The 15,926-nt window shown below is 40.3% G+C and overlaps 1 protein-coding gene across 4 annotated transcripts in view; it reads right to left on the reverse strand.

Annotated features, from left to right (window-relative positions):
• The window catches only part of LOC139740080 (uncharacterized), an 81,311-nt gene that overhangs the window by 10,912 nt on the left and 54,473 nt on the right, over nt 1–15,926 (reverse strand). For all 4 annotated transcript variants that reach the window (XM_071650668.1, XM_071650670.1, XM_071650667.1 and 1 more), the window contains exons 4-7: nt 5,220–5,290; nt 4,546–4,799; nt 2,854–3,051; nt 518–623 (exon numbers count right to left, since the gene is read on the reverse strand). In XM_071650668.1, the coding sequence (XP_071506769.1) occupies nt 518–623; nt 2,854–3,051; nt 4,546–4,799; nt 5,220–5,290 (629 nt within the window). The remainder of the gene's footprint in view (nt 1–517; nt 624–2,853; nt 3,052–4,545; nt 4,800–5,219; nt 5,291–15,926) is intronic.

Below are 15,926 nucleotides of genomic sequence, written 5' to 3' on the forward strand. Positions count from 1 at the left end.
TTGGAGTTTGGTTCACCCAGTTTTGCTTTCGAATGAAACCGAATAGATTTCTTGTCCGAGACATGCCCTTTATACTTCCCTCCTATTTGTCGCTGTTCAATTCAGGAAATACCAAAGTGCAGAAATGATGGCAGTAGACATATCAAATTCGTCATTGCCTTGTTGCGCATGAAGGACCTTGATAATCTAAAGATGTGCCCTCAGCATGATTAACGATGACCATGTGTTATTTGTTACCCATGCACACGTTTATTGCTTGCTGGATATGAATGTCATTGAAGTGAAGTGAACTAAATGCTATAGATTGAACTTTTCACTAGTCATCAGAAATTAAGGCTTGCTTGCAATGCTTGTTTTTCACTTGTTTGTTTGATGTGCAAGATAATATATACATGGTTTGAACTCTTTTTTTTTCTTCTTCTTTTTTTGCTGTACATTAGAGTGCAAGAAAATACACCTGAATCGCCCCCCCCCCCCCCCCCTTAATGTGCTCCCAGTGACCCACACCACTGCCTACCATCTTGCAAGTGATGACTTCCAGGTCGGAGTGGATCATGACTTCCTTCAGCTTCACGAAGATGAAGCGCCTGATCAGCTCATCCTCCGTCGGGCAATATCGACCGCTACAAAATAAGTCATGATCGACAGTCATAAGTACTGTAAATTTGTAATCAGGGGGGCATTTCATGAAGCATTTTGTCCGACAAAGTCGCCGGACAAGTTTGCTCTCAGCCAATCATATGCAAAGATTTCAGTAGCTTGTAACAGTTTGTCAGAAAAATATCCGACCAAAATGCTTCATGAAACGCCCCCCAGGTGCGAAAATGTTGGCAGCTGGTTCACATAATCTGCGACAAAGGTTTCTCTCTCAAAGATGTTCGCTTAAAGGAACACTGAACATTTCTATTCAATGATAACGTAATCATGCTTGTACTCAGTTTGCAGCACTTTTTTCAAAAGCTATTTAGGATGTACTTTCATCAGGATGTATTTGTCTTGTCAGTGTTATTGGATCAACAGATAGCATATAGCCCTAGTCATCATCATCATCATGAGCATTCATCAACCCATCTCCTTTCATCATCTTCTTTACTACTATTGTTGTTATCATCATCATCATCATCATCATCATCATCATCATCATCCTCATCATCATCATGTTTGTTATAAATCATATCTGCACACACAATTTATGTGTACATGCACATCATAGTTCTTCTTGATAATGCAATAATCATGATTATCATAATCAATCTGATCAGCAAGTTTATCTTAATCATTTATTAATACATAATATATTCATACACAGGGTTCTATATTAGCGATGGCCCAGTGGCCTGGGGCCACTGAAAATTGATGTATTGCCACCAAATTTCAGGAAAAAAGTTATTTTTTGTTAGGTCTGATTGGGCAAATAAGATTCAAAATAGATTGTTAGGTTTGCTTTTATATTTGGCCACTACATATCTCTTTCTGGCCACCAAAATGACAGATTCAAAGATTTTGTTGTGGCCCAAAGACTCCATCAGAGAACTAGAAATGTCGCTATGGCGACTGGTATGCCTCCGCCATAATGCATGATTCTCCTAATAGGTCTAAATAGTACATATGGACAATGTGTGATTACATTTTCACAAAATTGGCAAAATGTTAAAATGAAAAGTTTGTCACAAATGTGTTGAATGCTCACCTTCCTTGACCTAGGTTTAATTGGATGAATAGGAGAGCATGTATTTGGCATTTATGGACTTTAAGTTGACTTTGACCCATTCATACGTTTATGAGTTTTGAGTATGGAGAAAAAGTGCAATTTCTGTATTGAATATTAAACTGTTACCATTTTCATCTGGCCTTTGACCCTAAAATTCATAAGATAATCATAGTCAGGAAGAAGATGCATAAATATGTAGTACATTTCAAGATAACTTGAGCCACTTCCGAGATATGGAGGAAAAACTTAGTTCAGCACTTTCACTTGATCTTTGACCTTTTGACCTTTGAGCAAAAACAAAAGAAAAAAAATTCCAGAGAATCTCTATTAGGTTAAACATGCATACACCTAGAGTAAAAAAATAATAATAATAATCCTGCTGGCATTGCATAAACATGAGGAAAATATTATAGTAAAATTTTGAAGTGTTGCCCTTGACCTTTGACCCCTGACCTTTGACCTCATGAACCCTAAATTCTCTAGATAATCACTGCCAGTCAGTACATGTATATATACTACGTTCCATGAAGAGACCTTGAACAATTTCCAAGGTACAGAGAAAAAAGGTGAGTTTTAATATTTTTACTTGACATTTTGACCTTTGACCTTTGACCTCATGACCCAAACTTTCACCAGAGAATCTTAATTGGGTAATACATGAATACACTAAGTTTCAAGAAAATATCTTCAGGCATTGCATAGATATGATGGAAATAGTGAAATTCTATATATTTGACCTTGACCTTTTGACCTTGAGCATGTGCACCCAAAAATTGATAGGCACAACTTCACCCCCTAATACACATACATGCCAAGTTTCATTAGGACACCTCAAAAGGTTTTGATAGTTACCTTGTCCACAAAATTCATTACGAACGGACGGAAGGACGGACGGACGGACGGACGGACAACCCGAAAACATAATGCCTCTGGCACCACTTCGTGGCGGAGGCATAAAAAAGTTAGTGTCAAGCCCTGAGTGATAGACACATAAAGTTTGTTGTTTTTTCAGGACATCAATAAATGGTGGATTTTTCAATGTGCATCCTACAGGATCAGATAGGGCCTACACTTGGCAGCTCTATGAACCGACACCCCCATCCCCCATCTTCCCCCTCCCTAATCCCCGTAGGGCTACTCACTCTCTGTAGTAGATATATTTAATCTCGTCCCGCTGAGGCGAGACGTTGTCCGGCAGGTAGGCCCACTCCGTCAGGCAGTGGTACGGGGACTGGATGCTGCTCTCGTAGAAGCCGATCCACGTCATGTGCAGCCCGCCCTTGAAGTAGTTGTGCTTGCGCGCCACGTCGCAGGCCTTGTTCAGGGCCTGCAGGGCTGACCTGATACATACATAATACACAAATATACCACAGAAGTGCACACTTCATATGTAATATTTGTAATTACATACTGCAAATGTCCATATTTTCGCGTGATTAATTCTAGATTTTAAATACGTATTCATGGCTTGTAATTAATGGTGCTCAATTGTCAATCCATTTAAGATGTGCAAAGAAAATTGTGAAGAAATTTTTGTGGGTTTTAGAATTCGCACTAGCCAGAAGTAGCAGGAAATATGCCAAAATTAATGTACCACAAAAATGTTTGCGTTTACAGTACCTGAAGTGTGTATGTAAATACAATGTATGTATGCACTTTCCAAAACCACATACATGTACATTTGAATTTCAAACACGCATATATTGTATGTTCCTTCTGTAAACTAACCTGGCATATACTGAACAGGAGATGACATCACACAACTCATGTGTTTGACTCTTCATGCCAAATATTCCTCTAATTGCATGATTTGATGCAGTTGTACTTCAATCACAGGTAACAATTTTGAGGCAGTGATACATGAGAACATCATGTAACGTTCATGGGGAGCATGAAACGTATTTGATATCTGGCTGTCACTTATTTTTACCATGCACTGGATTGCAGTGGAGTTGATATAAACAGGACAATCCATTACCCGACTTCAAATCCTGTTCAGGAAAGGTAAAAGTTACCCCGTCAAAAGACTAGTCCCTGGATATACTCTGGCGGGTATCTATGGAAAATACCTGCTATAGCAGAATCAGCTCATCCTCAACGGGTTAAAAGTGTGCTAATTTAATGGAACATATCTAAACATTAGTCAAATCATCATCCAACTTTTAATGAGGAAATACTGAAGAAATGTCAGCACTGTCATTGCCATCATCACCGCCATAATCATGACAAATCATAATCATCACCTGATCACCATCACCATCATCACCATCACAATCATCACTATCACCACCATCATCATGATCACTGCCATCATCACTATCATCACCATCATCACCATCACCATCAATCACCACCATCATCATGACTGTCAACATCGTCACTATCTCATCATCATCATCATCATCACCACTACCACTCATCCCCATCATCATCATCATCACCATCAATCACCACCATCAACATCGTCACTATCTCATCATCATCATCACCACCACCATTCATCCCCATCATCATCATCATCACCATCAATCACCACCATCATCATCACCATCAACATTGTCACTATCTCATCATCATAATAATCACCACCACCATTCACCCCACCATCATCGCCATCAATCACCACGATCATCATCACCATCAACATCATCACTATCTCATCATCATCATCATCATCATCACCATCATCACCATCATCATCATCATCACCATCATCACCATCATCTCCATCATCACCATCATCACCATCATCACCATCACCACCACCATTCATCCCCATCATCATCATTACCACAATTAACACCATCACCACCACCACCATCATCCCCACTTACCACATGGCCTGAATAGAGATGGGTTTGAAGATGTTGACCCGGTCACCAGTCGTCACGGTGAAGCCCCCGTCCCCGCCCATGTGGATACCGGTGTCTGCCCAGATGGGAAGGACCAGTCCAACAGTGGCCTGGTCCCCACCCAGGATGTCCACCCCAAGGATGATGGTCTCCTCTGTGTTCTGGTGGGGGTCCAAGCAGGACACCAGGACCATGTAGCGGATGGCGCGGTCCACAGAGGTCTCCAACCGCACCGCCTGGTTACAAGCAATCCAAAGTCAAAGAATTTGGGGACAAACTACACGTTAAAGATGTTTCTCTCTCTCTCTCTTTTTTTTAAAATGTGGCTCATAACAAGAAATAGAAGAGAAGGTACGATATGATGCATCTCAATTCATGGTAAATATTTTATTGTTGTCTTCAACTACATCTTCTATGCTAATTCTGCTATTGCATATTCATTCATGTGTATCAAATTATTGATCCAGAAATTGAAGCTAAATGCTGACACAAGATATTTTGAAATTCTCACATCTACAAACACATTTCTGCGATGGCGTTACTTTGATAGGAGGAAATCTTTGCAGTGTTTCTCCTTGAGAACCACATCCATACGTCCATCCTTCATTGTTTGCAACATCATGAGATCAGTTTTTCTAACTGTCGCTGACGCTTACCATTTTGATCGTGTCCTGCGTCCTCAGGAGCCAAAATATACATTGTAGATGATTCTGTAATTCTCCAACCACTGCAAGGAAGAAAGAAATTTATTCCATTCAATGTAGCAGAATGAGATACTTCTGCACAGAACTAGAAAGTGGATTGTCTGTATCAGCAGACAAAGAGTTGTACAGCAAGGCAGAAAGTTGATATCTACTGCATGTACAACCTTCCAGGGCAAGCTGGTGGCAATGGAGTAGCTCTATCAGATGATGCTGTAGGCTGCTGCCAAATGATAAACATATACATTGTATATTGTAAGTGGGGTGAAAAGACCTTTTGTGAAAATCACTTTTTGGATTGATTGTCAGATAATCACTTACACAATGTCCTGTCCAAAATCCTAGTTGTCTGAATCCCCACCCCCCCCCCCCCCAAAAAAAAAAATGAGGCCAAAACAATACATCAAAGCAAAAAGCGATCCCATTTGTTATAGTGCTTTAGCTGCCATTTCTTTCTTTCTTTCTTTTTGTTGCTCTCGTGAACATTTTGCTATATTTGAGATAAGAGGGTTTGTCGCCCCAACACAGCGACATATCATATCAATCACAACCTGTTACAGGCACAAAGACAACAGCATACCACAGGTTTACAACTTCCTCCTCCGTCTCTCTTTCTCTCTCTCCCTCTCATGTAGAGTTATCAATTTGTTATACCAAATCACATGCAGCACAACAAAATCAAAATCAGATTCATGCAGAAAAGAGACTCTGTAATATTCACTACATCACAGCCAATCTCTGCTATTAAAGCAGTTCTACACCTCCTTCCTTCAGTCAGTCTGTCTGTGTCTGTCTGCCTGTCTGTCTGTATGTTTCTTTCCCTCTCTCTCCTGATCTCTCCTAATTTTCTCACACCTCTATTAAAGCAAAGGTTTGGTGGGGGGAGGGGGGGGGGGGGTTGGTGGACAGGCAGAGCAGCCAATGTTTGGAAAACGTCTAGAGAACACCTCTCTTCACGAAATCTATTAGAATGTATGACAAAGAGCTATACGATACGACGAAGGCCCATGCCCACATAACCTCTGTTGAAATTTTCACTGTAGATCTGGGAGGATATGTAAGTCTGGGGTGAGTCTGAGGTCATATACAATGGGAAGGGGGTGGCGGGGTGGGGTAGGGGTAGGGGAATGATCTTGCACCCTTCATTCACACCATAGGCCTGCTGTATCCACATCCCTGCACAATGACGATGCTCCATGTGACAAATCAGAAACATCGACGCTCTGTCCCCCCCCCCCCCCTCCTCCACAAAGAAATACCAGGGTAGGCATTAACTAAAAACCACAGAACAGACTGTTTAAACAGTCATCCTTCACAACATCCACGCTGTTAACATTATATTGCCGGTAACCATCACAGAGGAGTGCTAATTTGAGACAGGTATGTTCGAAGAAAAAAAAAGGAGACAAGTTTTCCACTCTTCTCCCTTCCAACTTTCCCACACTCTTCAAGCGGTTGCACTTAAATCATACATAAAGATGTTACTATAGCAACAGGACATGGAAAACATCCACAGCCAAGTATACCAGCTGTTAAAATGCAGTGCCCAAATGCTTTACCCCATACCTTCATGATCACAAAATTGAAGAATGTATTAAAAACTCAGCTTGTTTTCTCATCTGTGGAACATCCATGGTGGCCCAGCAGTTCGTCCTCTTTAACAAGGGCATCCCCTCTCTCAACATCCCTCTTTCTCACCATCTGTCCTTCCCTCTGTCTCCATCTCCGTTTAGTCTCCTTTTTAATATCTCTCTTCATCTCTTTCTCTTTTCTCTCAGAAACATTCCCATACAACAGTTCTTGCTCATGTTTCCTGTGCCCTTGCTACTATACTGGCCCTGCTGTCTGCTCCTCATTTTTTTTTCTTCTTTTTTTGTGGTATGTGTTTTGAAAGCTTTTTTTAACCCTTCCATTAAAGCCAGGAGAGGGTTGTAAGCCTATAGAAAAACACAATTTAAGAAAAGAGCAAAAGTCACAATTCATGGAAAAATTAGACTTGCTAGATAAAGACCCTACATCATATACACTATGAGATAGATTTATGATGACTGTCGTATAGTGATGTCATAATCATGTGACTATAATGATAGCTCTCTCACTGTCCTCTGCGTCATACAAATGTATATTACTCACTGCCACTAAACTTGCCAAAACTTCCTCCAGAAACTTCCGGATTTCATTCAAACACTCCTTGCTCTGCTGTGTTCGGTCTCCAGGATGTTATTCAATATGCGCCTGTCTCATGTCATCATTGTAAAACCATGCGATTGATCACACAGCATTGATGTTAGATTATGAGCCTCTGATGACACAACTTATGCTTCTGAGGGTTTTAGGACAATTACCTTGGAGACCCTTATTCCTCTGACCCGAACCCTAATTATAACCCTAACCCAAATTCTAATCCTAAACCTAACCCTTACCCGAATATTTACTCTAACCCTATCACTAAACAGGTATTTAGCTGGGGGGGGGGGGGGGGGGGGGGGGGTGGTAATTGTCCTGATATGGTTTCTGAGACTAAGGAACACACCAGACATCTTCTTCTACACAAAAGTACGGCCATGCTGTTCTGGGATGAAAAGTTCCTCTTAGCAATGAAATTATCCACGTGTAACTGACAGGATGTTTGTCCAAACAGGACAGACTCATCTGAAGGAGCAGAATTGAGTCACTCCCTTGACCGCTCTTTCCCAAGGAAGACAACATGTCCGAGCCAATACCCAGTATGTCACATCCCCCCTCACCCATCCCTATTTTGTTTTGTTGTTGTCTTTTTCATGTCTACACCTTACATCGCGGCCGACTCGCAAATTGATACAAGACATACGATGGATACAAACACAGAACACATACACAGACAGATGCACACACTTACACACACACACACAGGGACATACACAATAGATGGGGAAGACGTAACCCAGCTGTAGAGGTCAAATTGAAATAAGAGCTATGCTTGACCGATACAAGAGGAACTATGCTTCTCATATTACAACAATGGATGCGTGCCATTATATCAATCTATCTACCTATTTATCTATCTATTGATCTGTTGATCTATTCATCTGTCCATCCATTCATCCATTTGCAGTATATTTCTATCATCCCTCCATCTATCCAGCCACCCATTTGTCTGTCCATCCACCCTTCTGTCTGTCCGTTTGTCCAGGTACATCACAGTTATAACTTCCCAGCCATAGTGAAGATTTCAACAAAACTTCATGTGCATTTGTTGTTATTATGCTCCAGGAATACAATGTATAAGTTGTGATATCGTACATGCCAACATTTTCACCACAAAAAGGCAATGAATAATAATGCATCATGGTTTTAGGAATCATACATGATTGAATCTGCATGCTACATGGCATATAAGCCTCTGACACAATCCATTCGGCTCAACTTTGATTGTTCTTTGCCAACTGATTGATACACGGAGAGTGGTGCGGTCACTTTCGAGCTGAAAAGTACAGTCCCAAATTTGACACAACACCGTTGCATGTTCGAACAGAGATGTCTGCTTGCCAGCTGGCGAATCCCCCTAATCCCCTGCAACAATTACAGGCGATTTCACGGTTTCTAAAGGGGTAGTCCCTCTCTACACAGTTGGCCCTCTTCATACACATGTTAAGAGTGCCACGCCTAGTTTACAGATCGCACCTGTCTTTTGTGAGTGGTCCTTTGCTCCAAATCTGGGATGGTGATACAATTTTTATGGAATTTTGATATAATGCTTGTGTCACAGCTTTGCACCAAAAGTACTATTTTTGACTAAGCTTGAAGTAAAAAGGAGAATCCTTCAACCCTGTCATACTTTCATTTGATTCAGATCTTTTTATTTTTCTAATATTTCTTTTATTGCTTTAACAAAGTTCAAAAAGTTTTCTTTTTCAATGCCTCCCATCTTTGTGAAATCTGAGTAAAGTTGCACTTGGCATCTACTTTATAGTCTATGGAAAATCCAGCCCCAGACCATCATAGCAATTGGAAATATGGGCAAATATGATGCAACTTGAATTTCATCTTTCAACTGTTTCATATACTTTATAAATGCAACTTTCACAAATTCTTTTTTTTTCAGGGTTCACCCTCTTTGATCAACCGGTATCAGAAATCAGTTGCAGCAATATGTCTCCATTATGAGCTAGCTTATAGTAAATGTAAATCAAGACCTCCTTCAAGCCCAAATCAGAGCCTTAAATACGGTTTTGCAATTTCACTCCATGAGTTGCCAATTACAGACACCAAATGAGCTGTTGTGTGCTTTAGTTCTGGCAAACAGTGATTTTACAAAATCCTCTCTAACTGTATCTTTAAACGTGAGAAATTGTCACAGCAAGGGACGGTGTGTGGGGGGGGGGGGGTGGAATTATCACATGTTAAGAATGACATCCTTTGTCCCCTGGGGCATCCAAAACGGAGGTGAACTGCGGCTAAACACCTGGCTGTACACCTCCCGCAATTTCACATGTCTCAATCCTCGCAAATCTATAAAGGTTCTACTTGAAAAGAACCAGTGTTTGACATGGTATTAAAGCACTCAGTGATATACACAACCAATCCTTTATACAGGTACAATTTGTTATTTACACATCAGGTAAAATTTTTAAAATCTTACAATTTTCGTCTCTCTTATTTTGAGAGAGAAAATTTTATATTGCAAGGTGATGGACAATGCGGATATCAACAGTATATTGAATAAAGTCGAGACGCTGCAACATCCTCACGATTCAGGAAGTTGATCCTTTCAAGCAGGATTTTTTTCCCTTTTTTTTCGGGGTGGGGGGGGGGATTAATCTACAGTCTTTCAACATAGCAAAAACATAACACTTCCAAAGGGAGGGTGTTGAAGTAAGACAATCTGCATAGGTACATCACGTTTCCCAAAGTGCACCATACGCAAGATAAGTCATTATCATTCAAACCCTCTGACACTTGTCCAACTTTGCAGTCAACTCAGACGAGACAGGCTTTACCACGAGACATATTGTGTTAGTCATAGAGCTTTTCGAAACTGTGTCTCTGCAATATCCCCACTCTCCACAAACTCCCTAAAACAGGTGCGCCTTGGTGACAAGGTGACTACGCATTCCACGACTTTTTTCGGTTTCTTTTACGCACAATCTCATTTGCATGATAATGAGATTATCAGTTTCTATTATACTACTTGCGCACAACTCTTTGACCCCATTCACACACAGGAGTTATCGACTTTCGCATCTTGAAAATCGACTTTATTTGCCACTGTTCATACGTGCCAAAAGAAATCACTCGCCTGCAATATTGGGCGCTTTCAGTCTCGAGACTGCGCATGCCTACGTGTACACCAATGACCGGAGCCTGACCCCCGGGCATCCGATTATGCAAACCTAGTGTGGCGAGATGCTTTGCGAGATTAGAAGAATTCAAATCTTTTTCGCATGCCGTTCACACAAGCTGTGCTGGGCAAGTTATTCTGATATTGTTTTGTTTTATTTTTGTTTTGCTTTAATCAAAGTGGATTTTTTATTTTCTTTGCATCATCATGCGTATCGCGAGAGTTAACAATTTGTATGTGTTCACATAAAAGAATTAAAAGTTTTTGCATGGCATGACGAAGATCAATGTTCAAAGACCATCAATTTCGGGTGCATGTGAACAGGACTAACTACTATCATAAAAAGAAGTCGAAGAGAGAGAGAGAGAGAGAGAGAGAGATGGAGAGAGAGAACAAGATCATCTCTGTCTCCTTTAAGTCTAAATATGGTAAAATGGCTTGCAGCCAGAATCTCTACATCAATTAAAAAATTGGAGAAAAAAAATCCTGATTGACTGGTGGAACCACCTGTTGATAAACTCATAGTATGGGCTTAATACCGCAGCGCCAGCCCTGACTCAACACTGGCTGGCTCCCCTCTGGTTCGGGATCACACCATATACGCCCCCACACAGTCCGTCCAGAAGTCTCATTTCATGGATGTGACAGGCAGAAAATCAAATTTTTGCTTTAATAATTCTATCCTATAACTTATGAATATCACATATGACAACAAGGTTTAATTGTTTTCTGCCATTAGTTTAGCAATGGTATCAAAATATTATAGAGTCTTTTCTCAGCCTCTTTGGTGTTAGCACAACTTTTCCTCACCCGAGGGCCTAGCCATACATGTACATTGTTTAGTCATCTTTGTAGTAGAATAATTTGTAAAAATGTATACGTACACAATTACACACAAACGTCAATCTCAGACATTTACATCCCTATAGAATTTCTGTGACAAAAATACAGTAAACCTGCATCGTAACATTCTAGAGAGCACACACTGGTTTCCTATACATACTCTCATTTCAAGCCAGTGTGTGTGTATGTAGGTGTGTGTGTACTTCAGTCACGATGAAAGATATGTGACAAATATATCCTTGTGTATACCTTTTTCATTTCAGTCCCGACACTGTTGATGGTTATATGGAGCTGTTTCAAAACCGAAACTTTGCACAAGCGCCCGATTTGTTTCCTTTATTTTCTCCATCTCATTAGGCTCCCATTATATATCCGCTGCACAGTTTGCAGACATCACTACCACTGTCTGTTCTTGCAGCATCAGCTGTCCAATCTCTATCTCTCTCTCCCCTCTCTCTCTCTCTATATATATCCTCTCTCCATTTTGTCTCCACTACTATAGGGTCATTCACACACACTGAAAAGTGCGAGTTGAATCGTGATTCAAATCGCACTTTTCTGCGCTCTGGTTCACGATTTACAATGTAAATACACAGGCTAGAAAAAACAGTCGCGATCTAAATCATATCATTTCACAAAGAAAAATTGTGACTCGATCGCACAGGTTCAAGTGAGGTCAAACTGTGCTTGGGTGAGTCTGTGGTATTTTGCTAGCATAAGGGCTTTTGCAGAGTACAACTTATATTTGCATTTACATTACAAAATACCATGTCTTTCAGCAATACCATGGTATTTCAATGTGGTAATTGCACAAAAAGTTGGCTCGTCACAGATCCATTCATTCCACTTCAAGAGATTTTTGCTCCAGACCTTGAATAATATCAAACTTTGTCCAGAGCAGGTAAAGTCATACCTAACTGTATGTCCATGTAGAAAAGCGATGAATTTTCATCACAGCCACCATGCTTCAATATAAAGCTGGCCTAAAGAACACCTGCTCGCATTTTGCAAATTGATATTTCTTTTTTTATCGCTCATCATACATGCGGCTTCTTCCGATCAAGTCACAGCAAAATACCTGAACACAATATTCCCACCTGAAAAAACAAAAACAAAACACACACACACACATCAAGCACACAGACATACACGGACAGAAAGACAGACAAAAAAAACCACCAGACATACACACTCATACAGTATCACACCAATCCACATCACACACACACACACACACACACACACACACACACACACACACACACACACACAGAGACAGCAGATTAATCAGCTGCAAGCTGCATCCCACTCCCACAGTCCCTAGACCATCTCCAGATATCTTTCCTCGATCTCTCCCTCACCCCCCTCCCCCTTCTTCTTCGTCCCACACCCCGCATCTTCAGTGCCGATTCCCATGATTTATTCACCGGGCCATTATCCCACGCAGCCAGTCCACCCTTTGGCTGTCACTGCAAATTTCATGTTTAACCATGACAGCCAGCTCTTCACTTAATCCCCACAAGGAAAAAAAAAATAATAGAGAGATTGCTCCAGCTACAATGACTCAATTGACATGCCGTCACTCAAGCTATGACGTCAAGAATTGCGACATGGACCTGCTTTTATTGAATCATGAACTTAGGTTTTGTTTGTGTTTTTATTGTTTGCTTTCCAAAAGCAGCTTTCAGAATGTTCATGTGAGATAAACATATATGTAAAATATGTAACGAGCTTGCATGATCCGATTACTGTTAGTTGGAAAATGTATGGAACACAAGTACATTTGTTGCATTTCAAAAATACTTCTCTTGCTTGCTAAAACAGCAATTCACGGTAGTCCCCCCCCCCCCCCCCCCCCCGGCATGCTGTCAACCAGAAATGGCAAATACAATTTCTAGCCAGACAGTGAATTTTAGTTGCCCCTGGCTTGAGAATGTTAGTAGTGCCCTCCCTACAGTATGGTAAATGCTCAATGGTAATTGCTCACACAGTAAATGCAAATGTTGCAACTCCTAATGCTTACAAACACCGGTGTGATAGAGGTCCCGGAAGAAACCAGGTTTCTTTTCTGGAAGAACAACATCTGCTCATTGTCTGAAAAAGATTGGACCACAATACCTTGATTCCCAAGCTTGCTGGTACAAGATAACACAAAGAAAGGTAATATTTTCCACATGTTTGGAATCATAACTACACTGTAACAACACTCTGAATCATTTCTGTACACTCACACTTCATTCACACATTCACATCTACTTTAGCTTGTCAAGATGGAGATCACAAGAATCTTTTACATTGTAATGCAGAATAATCAGGGTAGTGCATCATGCCACAAACTGAAGAAATTAATGTGACACATCAGAAGGAAACACTCATGTTCAAACACAAATACAGACAGACAGACACACACACACACACACACAGACTATTCACGTTCTTGCCAATATACATGCAAACAATTACATTGTACAACCTGTATCACATGAGAGCAGCTGTATAAAAGTGCTATGGCTAGAATAGAAATATAATTGTTCAATGCTTACTGCAGAGGGCTGCAACGTACAATCAATTTGTAAAACAGCAACTGGAACTGAAATCTTGCATCGAGGGCATCAAAAATTGATGGGTTTACCTCACATCAAACCAAATCAAACTGAGCAGGAATTAATGTTGCACGCTGATGATGTTGCACTCAATCACAGGGAACATCATCATGCTCTGCTTATTATCGTGCAAACAGAACGTGAGACTAACGAGATTTGAAGTTCACCTGTCCCAACAACCATTCCCAGCAGCAGAATTGATACATGCACAAACACACACCCACACACACATACACACACCACAGACTCCAACCCAAAGCACCTTCTGATCTGGAGATTCTCCCGCCTGAAACCCCTAGCAAACGGGAGACTCCAAGTTGATGTGTGCGAAGCACAAAGTTCCCAGGGTTCTAGATGCTCTCTGGTGCTATATAAGGCTTATTTTTTGCAACATAAAATAGCAATAAGTAAGAAAGGGCGGGAGAAATTAAATCTCAAACGGGAGAACGGGAGATTTTGCAAAAATGCATTTTTGGCGGGAGATCTCCCGTTGAAAACAGGAGAGTTGGAGTCTCTGACACACACACATGTATACATCAGGGTTGCACACTAACCCATTTCTTCTACTGGTCCGACCCGTCGGTTGGTCCAGTAGGTACGAAGTTTTTCCATTTTTCACTGGTAATTTCCTGAAAAAGCTACTAGTCCGACACTGATTTTTACTGGTCAGGGACCATCAGACCAGTGCCAGTGTGCAGCCTTGCATACATACACACATATACACATAATGCATTTGCACACAAATACACACATTCACCAACACATTTGGTACATTTACATACATGTACAAACATTGTACACACACATACCACATAAAAATACATACACATAAGTATACAACATACTTGTACATACATACATACAAACATACATACATGTACATACATACAAATGTACAGACAATACTGATATACATACATCCATATCCATATATACAAACATACATACAATCGCACATACATATTCACGTATGTACATAATACACAAGCTTGGTATCATCTTTATAAGTCACTTTCATCACTACACACAGTTGTTTTATACTGTGCCCCCAAGATGGAAGCAAACCATCAAATTTGTTGGAATCATGAAAACAGGAATAAAGTTCTTTGGATAAAAGCAGACATGAATTAAAAGTTTCTAACATTTTAAATCCTTTAACACATGTGATGGGAAACCGTGCAAGCAAGAATTAAAGTGGTATATTTTGTGTGCATAAGGTCTGAAATCATATCCTTTTTTTAGAAAGGTACACCACAACCATCTGTGTGTGATCAATGATCTTTTCCATGAACTGGGTATCATATTGTTCACCGGGGATTTTTAGGGTCATGGGTGCAGGACACACCCATACATAAATGTATTCCTTTGTATGTGAACATGAGACAATATCATTAATTTATATTTGCTTTGCCAACGGAAGAGAATCTATGGTAAGCATAACACACATTGTCAAATCATGGACCTTGCTCCACCAACGAACAAACACAAAATCACCACATACAGTACTCAAGGGCTTGTTGTATATCAACCATATGTGATATTTTGATCATGGATACCAGACTCAACTTCAGAATCATTTCTGATTAAAGAAGCCAGTTTAGTAGTACAGTGCACTCCAGTTATTACAAACATGGTTATAACAAAATTCCAGTTACAACGAAGTAGAAACTCAGGTCGCAATATTATCCCCTCTATGTTATTTAAAATTGTTTATTTGTTATGTTATAAAGAAATTTCGATATAGCAAAAGAAAACTGATGGTCCCAAGGACTTCAATATAATGGGAGTCCACTGTATATTAAAATCTATGATACAGTATTTTTCCTCTAATTAATGATTAAGTTCCATCAACCTGTACATACTCCATGCACTTCAATACTTGTAATGCATTTTGCA

This window comes from Diadema antillarum, unplaced genomic scaffold (genome assembly GCF_040938485.1).
Source record: "Diadema antillarum isolate AM-2024a unplaced genomic scaffold, OU_Dant_1.0 seq00000833_RagTag, whole genome shotgun sequence".
Lineage (NCBI taxonomy): Eukaryota > Metazoa > Echinodermata > Echinoidea > Diadematoida > Diadematidae > Diadema > Diadema antillarum.